Source organism: Schistocerca nitens, chromosome 7 (assembly GCF_023898315.1).
Source record: "Schistocerca nitens isolate TAMUIC-IGC-003100 chromosome 7, iqSchNite1.1, whole genome shotgun sequence".
NCBI classification, from domain to species: domain Eukaryota; kingdom Metazoa; phylum Arthropoda; class Insecta; order Orthoptera; family Acrididae; genus Schistocerca; species Schistocerca nitens.
In genome coordinates, this window is record NC_064620.1 from 247,526,610 (window position 1) to 247,554,272 (window position 27,663).

Consider the following 27,663-nt stretch of genomic DNA (forward strand, 5'->3'; position numbering starts at 1 on the left):
CGTTGTCGGTGGATCAGGATAGCAAATATCCTTCAACTTTCCCCACAGAAAGAAAGCCGGGAACGTCAGATCCGGTGAACGTGCTTCGACGACCAGTCCACCTGTCATGAAATATGCTATTCATTACCGCTCCAACCGCACGCGAGCTATGTGCCGGACATCCTTCATGTTGAAAGTATATCGCCATTCTGTCATGCAGTGAAACATCTTGTAGTAACATCGATAGAACATTATGTAGGAAATCAGCATGTATTGCACCATTTAGATTGCCATCGATAAAATGGGGGCCAATTATCCTTCCTCCGATAATGCCCCACCATACACTAACCCGCCAAGGTCGCTTAAGTTCCACTTGTCGCAGCCATCGTGGATTTTCCGTTGCCCAGTAGTGCATATTCTGCCGATCTCCTTAAATAACGTAACTATCCAGCGAACAGTCCGGACACTTGCATGATGTCGTCCAGGATACCGAGCAGCATACATAGCACACGCCCGTTGGACATTTTGATCACAGTAGCCATACATCAACACGATATCGACCTTTTCGCAATTAGTTAACGGTCCATTTTAACACGGGTAATGTATTGCGTAGCAAATACCGTCCGCACTGGCGGAATGATAGTGATACCACGTACTTACGCGTTTTTGACTGTTACAGCGTTATGTATCACAAAGCGAAAAAAGTTGTCCAACTAAAACATTCATATTTCTTTACGTACTACACGAATATGTAATATAAATGGGGTTTCCTAGTTAAAAAAACGCAGTTGATATCCGTATGACCTATGGCACCGCCAGCTAGCGGGCCAATTATAGCGCCATCTGCTTTCCCCCTTCAAGCTAGACAAGCTTCGTTCTTTGCAGTTTTTCGTTTGACGCTTATTTCGTGAGATGTTTGGCCCGGTCACGATCAATGGACCACCCTGTATATTTCATTCTAAATTCGTTGTTCTGGAGTGTAATTCCATTCCCTTCCTTACCGTTTAAAGAAGGTTTATCATTACGCATTACCGCTTTACACCATGTGGTATGCAACAGTTTGAGTATTTACTTAGAAGTACACTAAAGAGCCAAAGAAACTGGTGCACCTTCCTAATATCGCATAGGGCTCCCGCAGAAGTGGCGCCACACGACGTGGCATGGGCTCAACTAATGCTTGAAGTAGTGCTGGAGGGAAGTGACAACATGAATTCTGCAGAGCTGTCCATAAATAGGTAAGAGTGCGAGGGGGGGGGGGGGGGAGAGATCTCTTCTCAACAGCACATCGCAAGTAATTCCAGATATGCTCAACAATGTTCATGTCTGGGAAGTTTGGTGGGTAGCGGAAGTGTTTAAACTCAGAAGAGTGTTCCTGCAGTCAGTCTGTAGCAATTATGGACGTGTAGGGTGTCCTATTGCCCTGCTGGAATTGCGCAAGTCCGTCGCAATGCACAATGGACGTGCATGGATCCAGGTGATCAGACAGGCTACTTATGTACGTGTCACCGGTCATAGTCGTATCTAGACGTGTCAGGGGTCCAATATCACTCCAACTACCACGCCCCACACCATTACAGAGCCTCCACTAGCTTGAACCGTCCCCTGCTGACATACAGTGTCCATGAATTCAAGAGGTTGTCTTCACACCTGTACACGTCCATACGCTCGATACAATTTGAAACGAGACTCGTCCGACCAGGCAACATGTTTCCAGTCATCAACAGTCCAGTGTCGGTGTTGGCGGGCTCAGGCGAGGGGTAAAGCTTTGTGTCGTGCAGTCATCAAGGGCACACAAGTGGGTCTTCGGCTCCGAAAGTCCATATCTATGATGTTTCGTTGTATGGTTTGAACGCTAACGATTGTTGATGGTCCAGCATTGAAATCTGCAGCAGTATGCGAAAGGGTTGCACTTCTGACACGTTGAACGATTCTCTTCAGTCGTCATTGGTCCCGTTCTTGCAGGGTCTTTTTCCAGCGCAGTGACGTCGGAGATTTGATGTTTTACCGGATTCGTGTAATTCAAGGTACACTCTTGAAGTGGTCGTAAGGGAAAAACCGCCCTTCATCGCTACCTTGGGGATGCTGTGTCCCAGCCGGCTGCGGTGGTCTCGCGGTTCTAGGCGCTCAGTCCGGAGCCGCGCGACTGCTACGGTCGCAGGTTCGAATCCTGCCTCGGACATGGATGTGTGTGATGTCCTTAGGTTAGTTAGGTTTAAGTAGTTCTAAGTTCTAGGGGACTGATGACCTGAGATGTTAAGTCCCATAGTGCTCAGAGCCATTTTTTTGCTGTGTCCCATCTCTCGTGCACTGACTATAAAACCACGTTCAATCTAGTTTAAATCTTCATAACCTGCCATTGTAGCAGCAGTAGTCGATCTAACAACTGCGCCAGAGTCTTGTCTTCAATTGGCGTTGCCGACTACAGCGCCATATTCTGCCTGTTTGCATATCTTTGTATTTGAATATGTATGCCTATAGCAATTTTATTTGGCGCTCCAGTGTAGAAATCTAGCTCAGCCGCTGCCTGCTTGCTGTCTGCTGTTGTGCTTTCGAGAAATTTACAACAGTGTTGTCAAGACGCAAGGTAAATGGAAATTTTGATTAGGGACAGACAATCGTTTTTGTTCAATCGCCCATTTAGTATAAAGACAAGTTGTATTAAGGCCACTTACAGTTCAATTCAAATTAGGTTCTCGTTAAACAAAGGTTAGCATTCGAGTTTAAGTTGGATAACAGTTTGGGGGGTATACCCCTCCTACCAACTTTGATCCTCCCCTTCCTCCCCCTGTGTTTTTCCCAAGGCCACCCTCTCTCCTTCACTCTTCCTCCCTCTCTCCTCTTCCCCCGGGCTTCACCTGCCCCCCTACCTTCATTCCTCCCCCTCCCCTCTCCTCTGCCACTGGCATCTACACCCTCCCCCTCTCCCTCCCACCCCCACCTTTTTCCCTTTGGCAGGTCCCCGGATTTGTACATGAACAGTGAATATTCGTGCGCCGGAGATCATCGGCAGTGTTTGTGTGTGCCTTCGTGTTAGTGATTCAGTGTTTCATCCTTTGTGCTTCATCGTTCACGTGTGTCAGTTCTGTCGTCTCTGTTCGTGTCCCAATGCTGAACGTTTTTTATTCGGACACTGCGCCTGTGAATGGCTCCATGTATTTTAATTTTGTCTATCTACTGTTGTTTATCCACCGTGTTTGTTTTGTTTTTCGATGTCTCTTCATGTACTGATTGTCTTATCTGCGGCCGAAGAGCGGCGTAGTTTTGACGCTGCCGGCCTACCTTTCGTGTAATGGTTTAAAAATGACAATAAAGAAAAAAAGGGGGGCATAGTTTTGGTAGTACGTACATTTTTTATAGAGTGGGAGGTGAAGTTGTGCTAAATGTCATGTAGAAATAACTAGTGTAGAGCTTACACATTTTCTGATCAAAATCGACTCTTTGTGGTTGGTGTGCTATATGTGCCTGCTTGTAAGTCAGGCGTCAGTCATGTGGCGAGTGGGTGAGTGTCTCAGTGAGATCAGTGGTCAGTCGAGCGTATCGAGTGCGGAAATTTTAAATCCTGAACATGCTGCAAGACTGCACATGCGCGGATGAAGGAGGATCTACCGTCGTCTTTCAGCATCGGAAGCTAACCTATTCTCTCCGCGTTAACTCACGTTATAGTGCTGAATTATGCGATTTTATGTGTCTTTAATCTCTATTTTATTGTTTGCTGTGTTTTCATGAAACATCGCAAGGATTGCACGACGACCTGGTACTCTCCCGCAATAGAGACCGAATGTTTAAGAGCGGAAATTCACTTAGGCTGCACAAAAAAAAAAAAAAGGAAAAAGTCCCCACTGCGCATAAATATCAACGTAAGTAACTAAACTTTTTAAATAAAAATGTTTAAACCGTCAGAAAATCAGATCTAGTGAATTTTCGATGTTATTTAGCACGTACACCTGGATCAGAATAATAAAATGACTGGCAGCTAACCGTTTACACAAGAACTGGGACAGCAACAACCGACCAGTGCCGGTGTTTGTTCGCACTTTGTCTCCTCTGCACAGTTGTCATAGTGCTCTCCTACCTGAGTTATCGTTTACCAGATCAGTGGTCAGTCGAGCGTATCGAGTGCGGAAATTTTAAATCCTTAAAAATAATTTTAAATCCTTAAAAATTACATAAGATAGAATTAAACTACCTCCTTTAGTATCAAAAACTAACGTGCATCATACACCTTAATGTAAAAAGGTAAGCTAAACAAGCTAATGGGTTCATACCCCACTAATGTTTGCAACGGAACTGTTGTGATTTGTTCTTATATACATTGCATCTCAGCGCTCTCTTACTGAATGAGTGAAGCTAACAATGAATTTGCTTAGAAAAGTTAGAAGATTACTAGGATCCTGCAAGGGCACCTCTAGGTTGCGTTTTAACGATGAACGTACGAATGTACTGAATACACACCTGTCGCTGCCGGAGACGTAAGACATACGGTGTTTGCGGGTGCAGGCGACGTGACAACATATCTCCCTCCCCTTTCTATGCAAAAATGTCGCTGTTTTCATCTTAATGTAGAAAAAAGATACAAAGGATAAATTAAAAGACGCTATTTACGGATTCCTAAATATTTTATATTTATCGATCTTATGGTTTTTGAAGCTCTAGCAGTAGTTGTGATTGGAGGAAAACAATACTGGATTTCAAGTCCACCTATTATGCGGAATACTATTGTTTATACTTTCCCAAACATGTTTCAGCACCTTCTGTCACCATGAGTGGGTACTTTTACGTAATACCGTAAAAAGCAAATGTGTTTTAAATAATAATTTTCCTAGCAAAATTAGACCTACTGTAAGTAGGCTGTTTAGGTTTTTTTATTGGTAACGCCACCTCTGTATGAAAATCACTGGCTGTGCTGTGTGCAGTCTGTGGCTGCTTTGCATTGTTGTAATACTCGCCATTGTAGTGTTAGGCAGCTGGGCTGTTAACAGCGCGTAGCGTTGCGCAGTTGGAGGTGAGCTGCCAGCAGTGGTGGATGTGGGGAGAGAAATGGCGGAGTTTTGATATTTGTAAGAATGGATGTTATGAACTCTTACATATATTATGACTTTTGATGACTATGTAGGTACATGTCTGCAGTCCCAGTACTCACTGAAATCCCCACAGACAATGCCGCATCATGTAGCAGGAGGAGTTGAAATGGCACAGCCTATTCATAAAGTTGGGTGTGATACAGTAATTCCTTTTGAGTATTTGAAGGAGAACAAGGTGCAACAATCTGTTCTGTGTCAGTGGAAGGGTGCAGCAACAATGCAAAGCAGCCACAGACTGCACACAGCACAGCCAGTGATTTTCATACAGAGGTGGCGTTACCAATAAAAAAACCTAAACAGCCTACTTACACTACTAACAGTTTATGTCTGTTGTGGTTATTATATTCCTTTTCTATATCGTTGTGTTCTGCATGACCGAATTTCCAGTATTGTCTAGTGGAACCGTTATTTCAATGAAATAATAAAAAATGGTTCAAATGGCTCTGAGCACTATGGGACTTAACATCTATGGTCATCAGTCCCCTAGACCTTAGAACTACTTAAACCTAACTAACCCAAGGACCTCACACAACACCCAGTCATCACGAGGCAGAGAAAATCCCTGACCCCGCCGGGAATCGAACAATGAAATAATATGTCCAACTGATGAACCTCTCGACCCCCTCCCAGACTCACACTAACAAATACTATGATTAGCAAAGTGAATAATGTAACTTGCGACTGAAATTCCGCTACTAGTCTATAGTCTTTGTGTGGGTATTTCCACGACAGGTGAGAACGGATATTTTAAAACTAACTGCAAGTAATTGCAAAAATACGGTGACGAAATATTTTCGTTCAACAAATTTACGTTCATAGCTAAAGCGATATGCTTACTCGCTAACAAAACTCACAATAACGTAGGTTAGTTGCAGCTGACAAGCTACCAGTAACAGTACTATAGAGAGGGATCTACACTACCTAACAACGTAGAAAAATAGGATTACAAACGGAAAGAACATAATGAGTTTTTGGCGCTAATTTGTTAGAATGATTATCACTTAAAAGATGTTCAAATTTTGAGAACTGAATAACAGTGCCCACTGATGATGGTAAAAAGGTGCTGAATAATATGTGGCCATCTATAAATAACAGTTGTTTCCATAATGAAATAAGCAAATTTTTTTAATGGCCAAGTGCGAGCTGGACTCATGCTCTGAAGGCTCCTTATAAACATAATTATGTGTATAGATAATCGATCTATTCCGATAATCGAGAATCTCGACGATTTTTGTCTGTTACCGATATCGATATTGGTACCGGCAGTTCCAAGACTTTCGAGATTGTTTTTAAATTTTTTGTGTAACTTTTCATTATCTATTTTAATTTGATGAGTTTGCAAGTACCAAAATATGTGGCATAAATGGCCATATCTTTTGACGGTACTGACTTGGTGGCTTAAATTTCTTAGACCGCCAAGGCACCAAAGACCTCAGCAGATGACATAAATTTCAACTTCATAAGTCTACCGGTCCCTGAGATAAACGATTCTTGACTGTCGGATAGAAAGACAGACAGACAGACAGACAGACAGACAGAGAAAGAGACAGACGGGCAACAATGTGATCCTATTAGGGGTCCGTTTTCACTGTCTGAGGCGCGGAACACTGAAAACGAAGCAAGAGCAGTGTTTAACTCCCGTCAACAACGAGATCACTAGAAACGGAGCAGAAGTTCAGATTTGAGAAAGATGGGAGAGGAAATTGGCCTTTCAAAGAAATCTTTACGGCACTGGCCTGGAGCGATTTTAGGGGAAAGGCAGCGTCCACGCCGTCCGCCTGCGACTTCGGCATCCCGCATGACAGAACAGAGATGCGGGATGCCTTCATCAAAGCTAGTGAAACAAAAGCAGATGCAGATGTCTACTGCGCCGCAGGAGACGAAAACACAGCCTCGTGTCTCAGCCAACAGCCTCAAAGGCCCGCTACCTGAGCACCGCGGTTCGACAGCAGCGCCAGAGGTCGCGATCAACAAGACTATTTTCCTACGCCACTCAGTTGGTCGAAAATAGTCCCAGTAGATCCAGCCGCCAAACTGCCTTATAAATCGACTCCCCGCCGGCCAGAAGGCAGTATGACACGCCGTCCGGACTTGTAGGGATCTGCTATCTTAGCCGCAACATCCAGGTGCCTCGTCCGGCGGTAGTTCTGGATCGGCAGGAGTAGCAGCTTCGGACTGCGACGCTAGAGTGTCGTGTAACGGTGGTCTGGCTTCCCTGGGGAGCTTTGTGGTAATACTGTGCTGACCGCTATCTTGTAGTTTTGTTTACATCTTTTCTTTGGTCAGCATTAGCCAGCGAGATATTTGAGAAGAAAACGTTTTATTTTGTTACACTTCTGTTAGAAAATCCGAACTGGGATCTGTGCTTTGCTTCTCACTGAAATTGTGTTTTGTTTCGATTACTTTTTCGACATCAGCAATGTCTAGTTCATTGTCTTTTCCCCACAAAAACAGATTCGGGAACATGGTTCGCGTTTTGTCTCTGCTATCGCAGATACAGCAACTAGCATCTTAATTTTGTTACTACATTTATATTTAATTCTTTAACTGTCATTAGATTTTTTATTTATTTTTTCTTGTAAGAAAGATGGTCCTTATAGCCTCACTTTTGTCACTCAGGTTCAAATTGCACAGCAGATGGCTCTCACGAGATACGCAATTTCGGCGCTGACAGGTAAACAAAAATGACTATCGTAACAGGTTATACCCAATACAGGATCAAAACGGCAGGGGCGTTGCAGTACATTTGCCACCGAAAGAAGAAAGTCACTGGCTCTGTGGGGGCGTCAGAGAGCAGAGCGTGCGTACCCGACTTCTTCTTCTTCTTGACGGGCGTCGGCGTCTGCGTGGTGCTCTCGGCGCCGTCGTCGTCCCAGGCGTCGGCGCCGTCGTCGTCCTGCTCTGGCGGCACGTCGTGCACCTGGCGGCCGCTCGCCATGGACGCGTAGAAGGCGGCGAACGGGTGCTCGGACGGCGTCTCCGGCTGGCAGGTGAGGCACGTCGGCAGCCCCATGGCCTCGCCCACCGCCGGCACCTCCGACGTGATGCGGTACAGGTGCAGCTGGCCCGGCCGGCCCTCGGGCACGCCCAGGTAGTACCTGCCGGCAACCGGGTGTCCAGCGAATTGCTTGGTCGGTTCATTTGCGGGAGGGGACCAAACAGCGAGGTCATCGACCCCATTGGATTTGAAAAGGACGGGGAAGGAAGTCGGCCGTGTCCTTTCAAAGGGAACTTCCCGGCATTTGCCTGAAGCGATTTAGGGAAATCACGGGAGACCTAAATCAGGACGGCCGTACGTGGGTTTGAACCGTCGTCCTCCCGAACGCGAGTCCAGTGTGCTAACCAACGCTTCACCTCACTCGGTGGGTACCTATGGGAGCCAACACAGGCTTAAGGCACTTTGCTGTAATAGTGCCGACGGAACAGCACATCCGGAATCGCTTGCAGCCATAGCCCAAACTGCAGACTGTGTATTGATTGTTAACACAAGAGAGTACCTTCTTATTTGTCAAAAGGGATAAAAACTGAATTAATTTCCTTTTTTGGGGTGAACATTTTAAGAAAAAGTTATTACAGATATAAAAAAGGCTTAATACGAGTATTACTGAATAATTTTTGACAGCTCTCCCGGTGAAAACAATCCTGACCAAACGAGTCAAATACCACAGGTCTGCGACTAAGGAATTGCATACGATTTTTTAACATTTTCTTATAGATTTTGACCTCCCAAAAACAGGAAAAATATTCAAAAAATTATCTCACATAGGTTTTTATCTATATTGCAGTATTTATGTTCATTAGTAATAAACCTATGTGGTATTTTAATTTAATAATTATTAAAAATTATATAAATTATAATTGATAAAATAAACTTAAATTAAAAAAAATTTACAATGTTAACTGTTCTTTGCTACCACTTGCAGGTTTCATCGTGAACTCCTGGGCGCCAGAAGCAAATGCAAACAATCTTATTGTTCAGTTTTATTGTGTTGCGACAAGTCAAATGACGATTTGTATCTCGCATGAAATGAAGAGAAACTCTCAGTAGACATATTGCTATTCAAGTGAACAGTGCTGTTGTTTCTGTCTAGTCACGGCTACAAGAGGTTGTGTTATTTCCCCAAACAGCTTTTTATATCTGTGGTGAATACACTATTAAAAGTCAACAGAGGAACATAAGTGATTTTGTGAGGAATGTTTATTTTGCTTACTTTAAATTAAAACTTGGTGATCAAGATAAACATGGGCCCCACCTGAGGTGTGTAGAAGATGTGAAGAAGATCTTAGTTTGTGGTTTAAGGGTAAGAAAAACGCATTTCGATTTGGAATTCCTATGATATGGCATGACCAGAAAATCCATACGGCTGATTGCTACTTCTGAGCAGTTGACGTAAAGGGATTCAATTCAAAAACAAAAGAAGCATAAGTTATCCTAACCTTGACTCAGTTATACGTCCAGTGCCCCATAGCTCTGAAATACCTACCCACAACCACCTTCCAGTTTCGATGAAAAACCGAGTGAGTTGGAGGACGAAGTTACATTACCTCCTCAGGGTGAATCAAGCTCAGATTTTTCTTCAGACGAAGATGAAAGGCCTCAACTATTTTCTCAAAGTGAGCTCAATGATATAGTAAGAGATTTAGGTCTTTCAAAATATGCACCCGAAATGTTAGGTTCCAGATTAAAAATAAAAACCTTTTATCATCTGGCACCTTATTTTCATGGTGCAGACACCGAGAAAAAGAATTTTTCCCAAATAAGGAAATTTAGTTTTTTGCAATTATGTGGAAGGATTCATGCGTTGCTTTGATATGCAGTATGACTCATCTGAATGGCGCCTATTCATTGATTCATCCAAACCTACTCTTATAGTAGTATTATTGCACAATGGAAATAAATTTGATTAGCTTGCGATGGGACATTCTGTGCATATGGACGAAAACTATAACGATTTGGCCATTATCCTGGAAAAAATAAAAAATCAGGACCATCAATGTATGGTTTGTGGGGACTTAAAAATACTCACAGTGCTTTTGGGTCAACAGGCAAGCTATACTAAATACCCATGCTTCTTATGCATGTGGGATAGTAGAGACAGAGAACAGCGATGGACTCAAAGTGATTGGCCACCCCGAGAAACTTTAAAACCTGGAGAAAAAAATTTTATCAATACTACTTTGGTACCAGCAGAAAAGGTTTTGCCGCCCCCTCTCCATATCAAATTGGGGTTGATGAAACATTTTGTAAAATTGCTGCAAAAGGATGGGGGCAGTTTTAAGTATCTATCTACAAAATTCTCGAAGCTGTCAGAAGCAAAGTTGAAAGAGGGAGTTTTCACTGGCCCCGACGTAAGAAAATTTTTAACCGACACCCTCTTTGTGGAAAGTATGAATGGGAAGGAAAAAGAACCTTGGGTATAGTTGAAGGATGTAGTGCGAAAGATTTTGGGAAATACTAAAGATCCTGGCTATGAAACCATTGTTCAACGGATGCTAGAAGCATACGAAGCTCAAGGCTGCCAGATGAGCTTGAAGGTCCATTTTTTACACTACCACATAGACAGTTTTCCAAAAACCTGGGAGCTTACAGTTAAGAAAAGGGGGAGTGGTTTCACTAGGATGTCCGTGATATCGAGATACGGTACCAAGGAAGATGGGATGTCACTATGCTTGGTGACTACTGTTGTATGCTTAAGTGGGAAACTAAAGAAGGGAATCGAAAAAGGACTCGGCGAAGTATCAAGGAAAATAAGAAAAGGTTTCGTAAAAAACATGAATAGGTATAATATTGTTACTATATCTCTCAAAATAATATTTCATTGATTGTAAAAAAAATATTATGTTTGGTAATTTTGAATAAATGAGTGCTTTTACAAATTTTTTGTGTTTGAATTTGCAAAAACAAAAAATTTATGTGATAGAAAAAATGGACATCACTTCTGAAATCAGCGCATTCTAAAATATATAATTCAGTAAAAATATGTCATGCAGCTGACAAAAAAATTTTTTTCAGACCTGTGTAATTAGATATGTGAATATATAAGACAACGTTGTTTGAGAACCCTTCTTAAGGGTCCGGAAAGACAACAGAGGACAAGCAGAAGATATTCGAACAGCAACTGGGAAAAGAGCGGCTGGATATGGCATTGCGCAGGACTCAAGTTTATGACAATGCCGCACCAATGTCGGGTGTACATGAGGCAGTACAATGGAAAATTCGAGAATTCAACCCAAAAGCTCTATTCTGGCACTTACAATGACTGACTGATACTTACTGGAGTGCTAGTGGCAATTCAGTTAACGTAGTAATAGAAAACGAGGAAACAATTTTGAACCTTTTGGAAGATAAACGAGATCCATCCAATGCAGACCTTTATACTAGATCTGTAACAAGCTCGCTCCTTCCAGTTATTGACTTCACCTTTTTGACCCACATACATTTTGGCACTCGATATTGGAGGCAGTAAATTTAGCCCAACAATATCTACTGTCACCAAAAATCATTTTGAATAAAGAACTCGCCAGTAAAGGAACCCTAATGAGTTTTTAGTGACGGAAAAGAACTACACTCCTGGAAATGGAAAAAAGAACACATTGACACCGGTGTGTCAGACCCACCATACTTGCTCCGGACACTGCGAGAGGGCTGTACAAGCAATGATCACACGCACGGCACAGCGGACACACCAGGAACCGCGGTGTTGGCCGTCCAATGGCGCTAGCTGCGCAGCATTTGTGCACCGCCGCCGTCAGTGTCAGCCAGTTTGCCGTGGCATACGGAGCTCCATCGCAGTCTTTAACACTGGTAGCATGCCGCGACAGCGTGGACGTGAACCGTATGTGCAGTTGACGGACTTTGAGCGAGGGCGTATAGTGGGCATGCGGGAGGCCGGGTGGACGTACCGCCGAATTGCTCAACACGTGGGGCGTGAGGTCTCCACAGTACATCGATGTTGTCGCCAGTGGTCGGCGGAAGGTGCACGTGCCCGTCGACCTGGGACCGGACCGCAGCGACGCACGGATGCACGCCAAGACCGTAGGATCCTACGCAGTGCCGTAGGGGACCGCACCGCCACTTCCCAGCAAATTAGGGACACTGTTGCTCCTGGGGTATCGGCGAGGACCATTCGCAACCGTCTCCATGAAGCTGGGCTACGGTCCCGCACACCGCTAGGCCGTCTTCCGCTCACGCCCCAACATCGTGCAGCCCGCCTCCAGTGGTGTCGCGACAGGCGTGAATGGAGGGACGAATGGAGACGTGTCGTCTTCAGCGATGAGAGTCGCTTCTGCCTTGGTGCCAATGATGGTCGTATGCGTGTTTGGCGCCGTGCAGGTGAGCGCCACAATCAGGACTGCATACGACCGAGGCACACAGGGCCAACACCCGGCATCATGGTGTGGGGAGCGATCTCCTACACTGGCCGTACACCACTGGTGATCGTCGAGGGGACACTGAATAGTGCACGGTACATCCAAACCGTCATCGAACCCATCGTTCTACCATTCCTAGACCGGCAAGGGAACTTGCTGTTCCAACAGGACAATGCACGTCCGCATGTATCCCGTGCCACCCAACGTGCTCTAGAAGGTGTAAGTCAACTACCCTGGCCAGCAAGATCTCCGGATCTGTCCCCCATTGAGCATGTTTGGGACTGGATGAAGCGTCGTCTCACGCGGTCTGCACGTCCAGCACGAACGCTGGTCCAACTGAGGCGCCAGGTGGAAGTGGCATGGCAAGCCGTTCCACAGGACTACATCCAGCATCTCTACGATCGTCTCCATGGGAGAATAGCAGCCTGCATTGCTGCGAAAGGTGGATATACACTGTACTAGTGCCGACATTGTGCATGCTCTGTTGCCTGTGTCTATGTGCCTGTGGTTCTGTCAGTGTGATCATGTGATGTATCTGACCCCAGGAATGTGTCAATAAAGTTTCCCCTTCCTGGGACAATGAATTCACGGTGTTCTTATTTCAATTTCCAGGAGTGTATAATTTTAATCATGGGTGTTACTTTTGGTACTAAAACTGGAGTGGTATGGACATTAACATTAACCTACGAGAGAAATGACAATGCCGTGTGAGCTAGTTCGTAACTGGACTGTCAGTTCAAGAAGAAATTCATCGATCAATGTTGCAACTTATAAAGCAGTTAATACAAGAACTGTCACAATGATACACGGCCATGAAGGAAATCACCGAAATTTTCCAAATTGTTGAAACAAAATTTATGCTTGAAGCTTCGAATACTCTCTGGCTGTAGCACTGGAGAGTTTTGTAAAATTTTCGATCAGTTAGATAAGGAGCATGTGCTGCAAGAAATAAAAACGAGTCATAGGCATCTACGTGACACAGATACAAGAGTGGACATTGCAACTAGATGGACAGCCCAATAAATCCTCCAATTTATTATTAAATGGTGAATCATTACCCTATACATGACTTATAATGCAATAAGTCGAATCATGCGAGGAAAGTTTTTTTAAACTGAAGCTAATAAAATATTATCTTTGCTCTACAATGAATCAATCCCAACTAGCGAATGTGTCCATTTTGTCACTTGGAAGAAAAGTTTCAGATGAAACAGATTTCTACAACGGTACTGAGAATTTTAGTAAAGTGTAGCATGAAAACATGAGCTATAATAATTTTATTGAAGGTAGTATCTCGTAATAAGGTTACTAAAGTAATTAATATAATAATGGTACAGGCCGGCCGGAGTGGCCGTGCGGTTCTAGGCGCTACAGTCTGGAGCCGAGCGACCGCTACGGTCGTAGGTTCGAATCCTGCCGCGGGCATGGATGTGTGTGATGTCCTTAGGTTAGTTAGGTTTAAGTAGTTCTAAGTTCTAGGGGACTGATGACCACAGATGTTAAGTCCCATAGTGCTCAGAGCCAGTTGAACCATTTTGAACCAGTGTGCCAGCCAGACTGGATGTGGTTTTTAGGCGGTTTTCCACATCCCGCTGGGTGAATACCGGGCTGGTCCCCATGTTCCGCCTCAGTTACACGCGTCGCAGACAGTTGAATCACGTCCGCACTATTTCACGATTTGCACTAGACACAGACAGTTGGGGTACACTAATTCCGTCCTGGGGGGTACGGGGTGGCGGCAGGAAGGGCATCCGACCATCCCTAACACTAACATTGCCAAATCCGTTGTACCCCCTCCGACCCTGCGATCGCTGCGGGACTTTGGCGTAAGCGAAAGAAAGAAAGCAAGAAAGAATGGGTCGTAAGTTAAGTTAGGCAATCAGATTTCATTTATTTGTGGTGTGCATCGTTGGATGGGAGGTGCGGAATGGTTTGTGTGTGTTTGTGTATGGGTGGGAGCGGAGTGGGGGCATGATCTACTTAAAGATCAGTGCTGGAAGGTTTTAGGTTTCAAAAGATGACCCATAATTACGATCAGTTCACTATGAATCTTGAAATTTTACAGGTGCACTGAACACTAGATATTTCGGGAGTGTACCCAGTCGTCGTTGTCTTCCATGTTCGATATTTCATCTGCATACCTGTCGCACATCTACAAGTGAGCCGCCGAAGACGGCTATTTCATTATTATTGTTCCAATTCCCCATGGGTGGGGGGGGGGGGGGGGAGAGGAGGGGGACTCGCAGTGGATAGAGCAGTTCTTCAGCCAAAGTTTTCACACGTCGAAAACAACTTTTAATTTCATAATACATAAGAAATACATTAACTTTAAAAACTTTTAGGATTAAAAAATTTAGATGAATATATTCAAAAGTTTAGACGTTATCAGAGATGTTACTGGTGCTGATATGGAATAAAGGAGAGACCTATTATGAATAAAAATGATCATGTTAGTGATGGGGGTGGAACCACAGGAAACCATTAAGTGTTACTGAGTGGGAGGATGGAACAGGGAGATAACGGAAGGATGGGGCGAAGTGTAGGGAGACTTACTAGGGTTGGAATGAAGGGTGTATCTCGCGACAGATATAACTGTCGGGTGGTTGGAATTGGTTGAAGTTCCGGCTTGAGACGATGGATAAGACATGGATGTGCGTTAAAGGCGGGGTATGGATGCAATGGCTTAGCATTGTACCTGGACTGACGATTAGTGGATACGATACTCGCTTTTTAGGTCAATGTATTGAGTTTCATGGAACTCCAAGAAGACAATATGTGTGAGAAATGGATGAGCTGGTATAGGGTGCGATCTGGTGAAGGTAGGTGGATGCCAGACGGTAGATGAACTGCATTTCTTTCTAGAATTTGAAAGGACTATTAGAATTTAGGACGCATATTAGGATAGGGCGGACGATGGATTTATAGATGAGAACTTTAGATGGATGTAGACCACAGATGCGGAATTTTAGCAGTGTTTGTAGTATTAGGTTGTTGCAGGGTATTTGATGTGTAGGAAATAAATGTGTATTTCATTTAGTTTTCTTTAACGCTCAGTACCAAATACTTCACTGTACTAATGAGTGGAGTAGATTGGTCGTAGATGAGAATGTGTAAATCTGGATGACGGAAACGCCGAGTGGTGCGGGTAAAGATAGTGGCTTGGCTTATCTGTGGATTTACGTGAAGTTTCTACGTATTATGCCGCTCGACCTCGAGAGATTCTTCGACGAGTTGGAGGACGTGATGAGAAAAGTAGGTAGGCAGAGTCGCTTGCATATTGCTGTACGTAAGGAGGGGGGGGGGGGGGGAGTGAAACTCTAGGCATATCTGCAGTGCAGATGATGTAAAGGACGGAAGGCAGAACGGAGGCTTAACGCCCACCAGTAGTACGTTGATAGATTCAGGAGCAAATGCGGCTGATTGTGAACTATGCATGATGGTGGTGGGGAAAAGACGCTATAAGGCAGACATAGTTTATTGGTTGTGCATAGGTTTGTATTTTGAAGAGCGTTACAGAACCTCTCTTTTAGACAAAAGCTTTAAGGAACTCAAGGGAGATGACCATGCTAGATTTTCCTTTATGTCGTTGATGGGCGATAAGATGGGTAAGGTGAAGAAGTTGTTCGTCTATGGAGTAGTAGGAACCAGCTGTCACCACATCTGCATAGCTTACCGTATTGAAGCCCTAATCTCCGTCTATAGTTCTTACTTCCCTCATTTCCGTCAGTCACCAAACAACCTTTTCCTCGACGTCTCAAAGTGTTATGTCAAACTATACCTTCTTTTAGTCAAGTTATGCCACGAAGATATTTTATCCCCTGTTCGATAAGTACCTTTCCTTCTTTAATGTTACATTTCATACGCTTCAATTCACTTCATCTGTGTGCTATATATCATCCATGTTTGATATCCATGTAAAGCTGTACATCTCACATATGCCAACAAAAAACATTTCTAAGCTTAGCTTTATTTTCAATGTTAACATATTTATCCGCTTAAAAAATCTCTTTTGTTATTGCCAATGTACATTTTAGATCATATTTACTTCTACATCGTCAATTATATTGCTGTGCAAGTAGCAATATCTACTACAATTCACATCTCATTGCCTAATCTAATTGCCACAGTATTACTTGACTATTCTTCACTACCTCTCTTTTATTATCATTGAGATTTGTCTTTCTGGCTCTTTTCAAGATACTGACATTTCTCAAGTATTTTGCCCTCTTCTGTCAAAATAACAATGTCACTGGCAATCTACACGTTTTCACACGTTTTTAGATGTAGCCATTGTCTGCTGCAAGTACAGTTCAACCAAAATCCATTCGTCTGAACACCTAGAATACCTATCCCATACCTCTTACACACTGCCTGAATTGATATTTAACATTCTCAACCCTGCCATCTCCCCCCCACCCCCCCACCCTCCTCCTCTCCCTCTCGTCTCCCACAGTACACAAAAATCCATCCTCTCAAAGTCTTAATATCTCTATGGCACAGCTGCCACACAACACTTAATTGCTTAAAATAATAGACACACGAAGTAAATGAAGAAATGAATAAGAGAAAGGAGCGGACAGTAGGTTGGTAATGCTTACGCACGCAAACACGACAAGAAACGCTAAATGGACGACAGTGTTAATACAAAAATCCTGAGTTTTCGTATGGTAAAGCTAAAGCTCTTGCCGAGCAGCAGTGAAATGTCATTTGTAATGTGGATAACTAAATACAAGTGCGAAAATCAGGAAACCAAAAGATCTCGAAACGAATGTGTGACGATTGAGTGGCGAATATATGAAGAGGACGTGCGTGCTCTGATATATGACCATTTAAGTGGAAATTCAGATTTTGGCAGGAGAAACAAGTAACTATAAGTAACATTTTATTACTGTAACAATTATGGTGTGAATTGTTTTTAACCACAGAAAAAATAAAAAAATGTCTTACTGCAGAAAAAAATCCAATGAAGATGCCCTTAATATAGAAGGCGAAACGCGTATGGAAAGTACGGCGTTTTAATTTACACAACAAAAACGTAACATGTTTGTTTCTGTGTTCCGCGAAAAGACATAATACGAGGAGTCTCCATGTTTTCGGTGTGACTGTTGACCAGTTTTGGATCAAAATGGAACACAAACTGTTAAGCCGTTCTCAAAGGGGTCGTAAATTCGAACGTGAAGATGTTATGATACGGGTTTCTGACGTAAGTGTATGGAAAACGCACATTGTGAAGTCTTTCCAAATGTGTAGAGCAATATGTAGCTTGTTAGATATGGATGCGCACTCCAGTGTCGAGCGACAATATGTAACAACGCCACTACGTCACATGTAGGTCATTTTTCATTTCAATAAAGCAAACACCAAGGTTGCTTCGACACTTTAGTATCCCCGCCTACCGTGGATATCGAAAGTGGTAGTGATCAGAGACCCTGCAAGGCTCTAGGAGGAAAATCACTGTGGCCGGGCACAAAAGAGATAAACGGTGAGTCATGTGGGCAGCGCCGCTAGTCCTGAAAGAAACCGGCCTGTGAACAGCCACAACTCCCCTGTCTTAGGACTGTGTGTGTTCCGCTGTTCGTACACATTCAGTGTGCTGCTGAACGAGGAATCTTGCTACCTTTATGGTTTAGTCTTTCATATCGCTAATAGACAGAAAAGATGCAGGAAGAAGGAACGAAGGAAAATTGGGTTTAACGTCGCGTCGACATCGAGGTTATTGGAGACAGATCACAAGCTGAAATTTTTTCAAGGATGGGGAAGGAAATCGGCATTACCGTTTCAAAGGAATCATCCCAGCATTTGCCTGCAGTGATTTACGGAAATCACAAGAAACCTATGTCTGGATGGCCTGGCGCGGGTTCGGACCGTCGTCCTCCCGAATGCGAGTCCAGTGTGCTAACCACTGCATCACCTCGTTCGGTAATATATGAGAGTAATTAGGTGTATCTATAGATGCATTACCCCTTTCAGACAACAATTATACCAGTGGAAGAGTTAACGAAGGACAGTGCGTGGAAAACGTGGAAAGAACAAAGAAAATAAATAATGTGACGTGGAGGCTCTCCTAGTGTGTTGACAAAGTGAACATGTAGTTTACATCCGAGAAACATCGAGAACTCTTGTATGATTCGAGCATGTCATTTGTTTCCGTCAGTTGCCAATGGTGCACACCACAGTACAGTTTGAGCACGTTGCTACAAATGTACCATACGAATGGATAATTTCTGAGCAACGATAACCATGTTGAAGAAAACATCAGCGTGTTGCTCGATAAATGCCAAATTCCGATTGGAGGTTGCTTTACAGTGTCCATGGCTCTAAGCACTATGGGACTAAACATCTGAGGTGTTCAGTCGCCTGGAACTTAGAACTATTTGAACCTAACTAACCTAAGGAGAACACACACATCCATGCCAGAGGCAGGATTCGAACCTGCGACCGTATCAGTCACGCGGTTCTGGATTGAAGCGCCCTAACCGCTCGGCCATCGCGGCCGGTGTCCATGCTATGGCTGTTTGGCGACATGTAATAGAAAAGGTTTCTAGATGCAGCTACGAATATACATGTAATGAAACTGTCATTCAACAGATGGAAAATGAGAGAAGTGTATCGGCTAGTGAGTGGTAGCGTCAGACAGAAACGTATAGTGCTTGCAAAATGCCATGGGCAGTCGATGCGCAGTCAGCTGGGAAAGCGTGGGGAGAATGGCAGTGGTGGGGGGTCGCTCAGAGCATTGTAGGGGAAATGCCGAGCGCGGGAGGGGAAAGTGCTGTTCTAGACTGAAGCCTACACTCGCATTTTTGGTAAATATTAAGGGGGAGGGGGGCCCTCCACACCCACACTTGCATAGTAACCATTCAAGAATATCTGTCACGTCTTCTTTGGTTAGTATCTCAAAGAATTCCGCCAAAAATATAGAGGTTTATTTTCGCCTGGTTTGTTAACCATTTGTAACTTTCAGAGACGAGTCATAAGTGAGGAATTTTGAGTAAAATCTACACATTTCTCTTGTTGCCATTTTAAAATTTGCTTCTGTTACCGAAAATCGCGGGCTGTTGTGGCTGAGCGGTTCTAGGCGCTTCAGTCTGGAACCGCGCGACCGAGACGGTGGCAGGTTCGAATCCTGCCTCGGGCATGGATGTGTGTGATGTCCTTAGGTTAGTTACGTTTAAGTAGATCTGAGTCCTAGGGGACTGATGACCTCAGATATTAAGTCTCGAAGTGCTCCGAGTTATTTGAACCCTTTTACCGCCGCGCGGCATTAGCCGAGCGGTCTAGGGCGCTGCAGACATGGACTGTGCGGCTGATCCCGGTGGAGGTTCGAGTCTTCCCTTGGGCATGGGTGTGTGTGTTTGTCCTTAGGATAATTTAGGTTAAGTAGAGAGTAAGCTTAGGAACTGATGAGCTTAGGAGTTAAGTCTCATAAGATTTCACACACATTTGAACATTTTGAACCATTTTACCAAAACTCAGCGGAGTTTACACAATCTCACCTCACTAACATGTTGTGCAGATGCAATTGCCAGAAAATTCTGAAACAGTGGTTTATTGGGTTTATGAAGTGAGAAACTGAGGAAATGTAAGATCAACTACTTATGAAAAAGCACATCCCCAGTACAAAATAAACTTGTAAAGACTTCAGTTACGTTGTTCCAAAACCCAAGGCATTTCTCGTTCCACCAGCCCTTAAAAATTACTTTCTTTCACAGGAAAACTCTGTAGTTAGGACAGATATAGTTTATATGTACGATGTTTTCGCACAAGCTTCCGGGCGTGGCCGCGGGCGACCGTCAGCCGTGGCTTACTCACACGAGCTTCTGGGCGTGGTCCCAGGCGAGCAGCCGGGAGACGTCGAAGCGGCCGTGCGTGAGCGGCAGCAGCCTCTTGCGCGGGATGTTGACGAGCACCACGTGCCGGTAGTGGCCCGCCGGGCCGTCCATGACGGGCGCCACCGCCACGTAGCTGAGGCCGTCCGGCGCGAACAGCGGCGCGTCCTGCGTGTCCACCCAGCCGCGGCCCTCGCCGCTCACCCGGTGCGTCTGTGTCGCAAACCAACCGACTCGTCACCGCACCTCAACGAAGGCCACTTGAACAAGCACAAATATCCTGAACCACAGATCATATCCAAGGAATCACCTGTCAACCATGTTATAACAGTGGATTCCAGATTCGAATTCCACTCTGCAGCGAAGTGTGCACTCTTTTAAAATCTGCTTTCGGATTCAAATCCCGGCACAATTTCTTTCATGGGCAATACCCTTACCGACTTAGCTGTCTAGGCACGAAGAGAGAGCTATTTAGAAAGTTGTTGTTGTTGTGTTCTTCATCTACATCTACATCTACATTTATACTCAGCAAGCCACCAGGGACCACTTCCTGACAGTTAAATCTATTCTCGATGTTAATAAATTTCTCTTCTTCAGAAACGCTTTCCTTGCCATTGCCAGATTACATTTTATATCCTCCCTACTTCGACCATCATCAATTATTTTGCTCCCCAAATAGCAAAACTCATTTACTAATTTAAGCGTCTCATTTCCTAATCTAATACCCTCAGCATCAACCGATTTAATTCGACTACATTCCATTATCCTCGTTTTGCTTTCGTTGATGTTCATCTTATATCCTCCTTTCAAGACACTGTCCATTCCGTTCCGTTCAGCTGCTATTCCAGGTCCTTTGCTGTCTCTGACAGAATTACAGTGTCATCGGTGAAGGTTGGACAGGGGTTCTGGTGGGAGTGAAACTACGAGGACGAGTCGTGAGCCCTGCGTGCATACCTCAGTCACTATGGAAGTTACCCACGAATGGTTCCAGATTCGAGTTCCGGCCTACCAGAAAGTTTTAAGCTGTCAAAAGAAAAGAACCATTAGCACCTGGCTTAAGGAACAATAGTACAATTGTCGTCTGGGGAACACGCATGAATCGGCAGTTGCAAATCAAGCACTGGGACCAGGGAACCACCAAATTCGTTCTTACAATACTACGGTTTTATACCGATCCAACCATTACTGCGCTGAGATATGTGTAGAGGCGATAGAAATTCAAAATTAAAAAATTTAAGACAATATTTTATCCATCCTCAGCCACTATAATCGTATTATAGTGCCCCACGTTTTTTTCTCACAACATATTTATTGTTAAGAGTCAGAATTTTGTGGCGATATACATCAACCTGTCTCGTCCATATCCTCTTTTTCTACATAGTCCCCATCACGTTCTATGGCCGTACGCCATCGTTGGGGAAGAGCATGTATTTCCCGTTTGTAAATGTTCTTGTCCTGTAGGCGTAGCCATGTTTTCACTTCATGACTTTGACACTCTCGTCATCTTCAAACTGTAGAGCCAATTGTCGAATGGTGATGCACCGGTCGACACGAATAATGGCATCCGCACGATTCAGCATGTCTGGAGCAGTGGCTGTGACAGGACGTCCCGAGCGTGGCTGATCACGGATCTCTGATTCAGCTTTTCCTGAGGCTCTAACTTTCTTTATCCATCGCCCAAATGTACTTCTATCAACTGCAGCATCGCTGTACATTGCACAAAAACGTTTATGGATGTTCATCGCAGTTTTTTTCTGCACAAAAGAATCCAAAAACAGCACACTGCTTATAACGTGAGTCGTATGTTCACACTACTTCGACGCTGTACTACGGCTCGGCCATCTGCCGGAACCGTTCGAAACTTCATCGGTACGCAGAACAAAGATCAAAAGTGAAGCACCAACAAGGACACTTGTCTATGTCTTTTAGTGGCTTTTTAAAAAATAATTTGGGGAATTACTTATTGAATGACGCTCGTAGAACGAAACAATAAGCAACCATATACATCAAATATATTTAATTTCATTAGCGGTTTTGGGCACTTAGTGCCCTTCTTCAGAAGCATACCTATCGCATTAATTGCGGGTGCCAACAATAAGATGCATACAACAAAATTTCATGATCATGTGGTTCATGAATGGCATTTTGCTGTATGCATCTTATTTTCACACTGGCAAATAATACGATAGGTATAACTTCCCGAAGGAGGGCGCTAAGTGCCCGAAACTTGTAAAGAAACTAAATACCTTTTGTGCAACTGGTTGCTTATTGTCTCGTTATAACTTTAAGAGCAAAGAGATAGAACTGAAATTAACCATTTGAAGTCTTGTTGTTGTTGCTGTTGTCTTCAATCCTGAGACTGGTTTGATGCAGCTCTCCATGCTACTCTATCCTGCGCAAGCTTCTTCATCTCCCAGTACCTACTGCAACCTACATCTTTCTGAATCTGCTTGGTGTATTCATCTCTTGGTCTCCCTCTACGATTTTTACCCTCCACGCTGCCCTACAGTACTAAATTGGTGATCCCTTGATGCCTCAGAACATGTCCTACCAACCGATCCCTTCTTGTAGTCAAGTTGTGCCACAAACTTCTCTTCTCCCCAATCCTATTCAACACCTCCTCATTAGTTATGTGATCTACCCATCTAATTTTCAGCATTCTTCTGTAGCACCACATTTCGAAAGCTTCTATTCTCTTCTTGTCTAAACTATATATCGTCCATGTTTCACTTCTATACATTGCTACACTCCATACAAATACTTTCAGAAACGACTTCCTGACACTTAAATCTACACTCGATGTTAACAAATTTTTCTTCTTCAGAAACGCTTTCCTTACCATTGCCAGTCTACATTTTATATCCTCTCTACTTCGACCATCAGCAGTTATTTTGCTCCCCAAATAGCAAAACTCCTTCACTACTTTAAGTGTCTAATTTCCTAAACTAATTCCCTCAGCATCACCCGACTTAATTCGACTACATTCCATTATCCTCGTTTTTCTTTTGTTGATGTTCATCTTATAACCTCCCTTCAAGACACTATCCATTCCATTCAACTGCTCTTCCAAGTCCTTTGCTGTCGCTGACAGAATTACAATGTCATCGGCGAACCTCAAAGTTTTTATTTCTTCTCCATGGATTTTAATACCTACTCCGAATTTTTCTTTTGTTTCCTTCACTGCTTGCTCAATATACAGATTGAATAACATCGGGGATAGGCTACAACCCTGTCTCACTCCCTTCTCAACCACTGCTTCCCTTTCATGCCCCTCAACTCTTATAACTGCCATTTGGTTACTATACAAATTGTAAATAGCCTTCCGCTCCCTGTATTTTACCCCTGCCACCTTCAGAATTTGAAAGAGAGTATTCCAGTCAACACTGTCAAAAGCTTTCTCTAAGTCTACAAATGCTAGAAACGTAGGTTTGCCTTTCCTTAATCTAGCTTCTAAGATAAGCCGTATGGTCAGTATTGCCTCACGTGTTCCAATATTTCTACGGAATCCAAACTGATCTTCCCCAAGGTCGGCTTCTACTAGTTTTTCCATTCGTCTGTAAAGAATTCGCGTTAATATTTTGCAGCCGTGACTTATTATACCGACAGTTCGGTAATTTTCACATCTGTCAACACCTGCTTTCTTTGGGATAGGAATTATTGGTTAAAATGGCTCTGAGCACTATGGGACTTAACATCTGAGGTCATCAGTCCCCTAGAACGTAGAACTACTTAAACCTAACTAACCGAAGGACATCACACACATCCATGCCCGAAGCAGGATTCGAACCTGCGACCGTAGCGGTCGCGCGGTTCCAGACTGTAGCGCCTGGAACCCCTCGGCCACTCCGGCTGGCGATTGTAATTATTATATTCTTCCTTAAGTCTGAGGGTATTTCGCCTGTCTCGTACATCTTGCTCACCAGGTGGTAGAGTTTTGTCAGGGCTGGCCCTCCCAACGCCGTCAGCAGTTCTTATGGAATGTTGTCTACTCCCGGGGCCTTGTTTCGACTCAGGTCATTCAGTGCTCTGTCAAACTCTTCACGCAGTATCATATCTCCCATTTCATCTTCATCTACATCCTCTTCCATTTCCATAATATTGTCCGCAAGTACATCGCCCTTGTATAGACCCTCTATATACTCCTTCCACCTTTCTGCTTCCCCTTCCTTGCTTAGAACTGGGTTTCCATCTGAGCTCTTCATATTCATACAAGTGGTTCTCTTTTCTCCAAAGGTCTCTTTAATTTTCCTGTAGGCAGTATCTATCTTACCCCTAGTGAGATAAGCCTCTACATCCTTACATTTATCCTCTATCCATCCCTGCTTAGCCATTTTGCACTTCCTGTCGATCTCATTTTTGAGACGTTTGTATTCCTTTTTGCCTGCTTCATTTACTGCATTTTTATATTTTCTCCTTTCATTATATAAATTCAATATTTCTTCTGTTACCCAAGGATTTCTACTAGCCCTCGTCTTTTTACCTACTTGATCCTCTGCTGCCTTCACTACTTCATCCCTCAAAGCTACCCATTCTTCTTCTACTGTATTTCTTTCCCCCATTCCTGCCATTTCTTCCCTTATGCTCTCCCTGAAACTCTTTACAACCTCTGGTTTAGTCAGTTTATCCAGGTCCCATCTCCTTAAATTCCCACCTTTTTGCAATTTCTTCAGTTTTAATCTACAGTTCATAACCAATAGATTGTGGCCAGAGTCCACATCTGCCCCTGGAAATGTCTTACAATTTAAAACCTGGTTCCTAAATCTCTGTCTTACCATTATATAATCTATCTGAAATTAGTCAGTATCTCCAGGCTTCTTCCATGCATAAAGCCTTCTTTTATGATTTTTGAACCAAGTGTTAGCTATGATTAAGTTGTGCTCTGTGCAAAATTCTACCAGGCGGCTTCCTGTTTCATTTCTTAGCCCCAATCCATATTCACCTACTTCGTTTTCTTCTCTCCCTTTTCCTACTACCGAACTACAGTCACCCATGACTATTAAATTTTCGTCTCTCTTCACTGTCTGAATAATTTCTTTTATTTCATCGTACATTTCTTCAATTTCTTCGTCATCTGCAGAGCTAGTTGACATATAAACTTGCACTGCTGTAGTAGGTGTGGGCTTCGAGTCTATCTTGGCCACAATAATGCGTTCACTATGCTGTTTGTAGTAGATTACCCCCATTCCTATTTTTTTTATTCATTATTAAACCTACTCCTGCATTACCCCTATTTGGCTTTGTATTTATAACCCCGCATTCGCCTGACCAAAAGTCTTGTTCCTCCTGCCTCCGAACTTCACAAATTCCCACTATATCTAACTTTGATCTATCCATTTCCCTTTTTAAATTTTCTAACATACCTGCCCGATTAAGGGATCTGACATTCCACGCTCCGATCCGTAGAACGCCAGTTTTCTTTCTCCTGATAACGACATCCTCTTGAGTAGTCCCCGCCCGGAGATCCGAATGGGGGACTATTTTACCTCAGGAATATTTTACCCAAGAGGACGCCATCATCATTTAACCATCGAGTAAAGCTGCATGCCCTCGGTAAAAATTACGGCTGTAGTTTCCCCTTGCTTTCAGCCGTTCGCAGTACCAGCACAGCAAGGCCGTTTGGTTAATGTTACAAGGCCAGATCAGTCAATCATCCAGACTGTTGCCCCTGCAACTACTGAAAAGGCTGCTGCCGCTCTTCAGGAACCACACGTTTGTCTGGCCTCTCAACAGATACCCCTCCGTTGTGGTTGCACCTACGGTACGGCTATCTGTATCGCTGAGGCACGCAAACCTCCCCACCAGCAGCAAGATCCATGGTTCATGGGGGGTCTCGGCGGAACTCTTAGCGGTAAAGAAAGCAAATAGCGCAAATTCAGCACCAGTGCAAGCTCCGTAATATACGTTGGCGCGACTCCGCTACTTAAAAAATGGTCTGATGACGTCACGAAACGACAATTTTGTGAGAACGTTTCAGCAGATCGGCTTACTAAGATTTTTTAAAGTCTGAAACTGCATTTTGAGTCTACCTAGCTTCCGATTATGTCTCCAGCAACAGCAGACGGAACTAAAGGCAGAGAAGTATGCCTTGGACAACGTTCTACATCTACATCTACATGGTTACTCTGCAGTTCACACTTATGCGCCTGGCAGAGGGTTCATAGAACCATTTTCATACCACTTCTCTACCATTCCACTCTCGAATGGCTCGTGGGAAAAAGTAACACCTAAATCTTTCCGTTAGAGCTCTGATTTCTCTTATTTTATTATGATGATCATTTCTCCCTACGTAAGTGGGTGTCAACAAAATATTTACCCTTTTTCCATGTCCTCTGTCAGTCCTACCTGGTAAGGATCCCATAACGCGCAGCAATATTCCAGCAGAGGAGGGACAAGTGTAATGTAGCGAGTCTCTTTAGTGGGTTTGTCGCATCTTCTAAGTGTTGTGCCAACAAAGCGCAGTCTTTGTTTCGCCTTCCCCACAATATTATCTATGTGGACTTTCCTATTTAAGTTGCTCGTAATTGTAATTCCTACGTATTTAGTGGAATTGACAGCCCCCAGATTTGTGCGATTTATCGTATACCCTAAATTTATCGGATTCCTTTTAGTACCCATGTGGATGACATCGCACTTTTCTTTGTTTAGTGCCAATTGCCCCTTTTCGCACCGAACAGTACTTCTCTCTAGATTATTTTGTAATTGGAATTGGTCGTCTGATGATTTTACTAGACGGTAAATTACAGTGTCATCTGCAAACAATCTAAGGGGGATGCTCAGATTATCACCTAGATCATTTATATAATTTAGGAAGAGCAGAGGGCCAATGACACTACCTTGCAGAACGCCAGATGTCACTTCTGTTCTACTCGATGATTTACCGTCTGTCACTACGAACTGTGACCACACTGAGAGGAAATCACGAATCCAGTGACACATCTGAGACGATTCTCCATATGCAAGCAATTTGATTAATAGTCGCTTGTGAGGAACGGAATCAAAATCCTTCTGGAAATCTCGGAATATGGAATCGATCTGGGATCCCTTGTCAACGGCACTCATTACTTCATGGGAATAAAGAGCTAGCTAGCTGTGTTGCACAAGAAGGATATTTTCTGAATCCGTGTCGGTCATGTATCAATAAGTCATTTTCTTCAAGGTGATTCATAATGTTCGAGTACGGTATATGCTCCAAAATCCTACTGTAAATTGAGGTCAGTGATATGGGTCTGTAATTCAATGGGTTACGCCTATTTCCCTCCTTGAATATTGGCTGTACTACTTTCCAGTCTTTAGAAACAGACCTTTCGTCAAGTGAGCGGTTTCATATGATTGCTTAGAAAGGCGCTATTGTGTATGCATACTCTGAAAGGAACCTGATTTGTATACCATCTGGATCAGAAGACTTG

General features: G+C 43.7%; 1 protein-coding gene across 1 annotated transcript in view; it reads right to left on the reverse strand.

The window, feature by feature from the left end:
• Positions 1 to 27,663, reverse strand: part of LOC126195557 (dipeptidyl aminopeptidase-like protein 6) — a gene marked incomplete at its 5' end in the record, with an annotated part of 453,479 nt that overhangs the window by 65,460 nt on the left and 360,356 nt on the right. The window contains 2 exons of the mRNA XM_049934181.1: positions 7,869 to 8,158; positions 20,241 to 20,470. Coding sequence (XP_049790138.1) covers positions 7,869 to 8,158; positions 20,241 to 20,470 — 520 coding nt within the window. The remainder of the gene's footprint in view (positions 1 to 7,868; positions 8,159 to 20,240; positions 20,471 to 27,663) is intronic.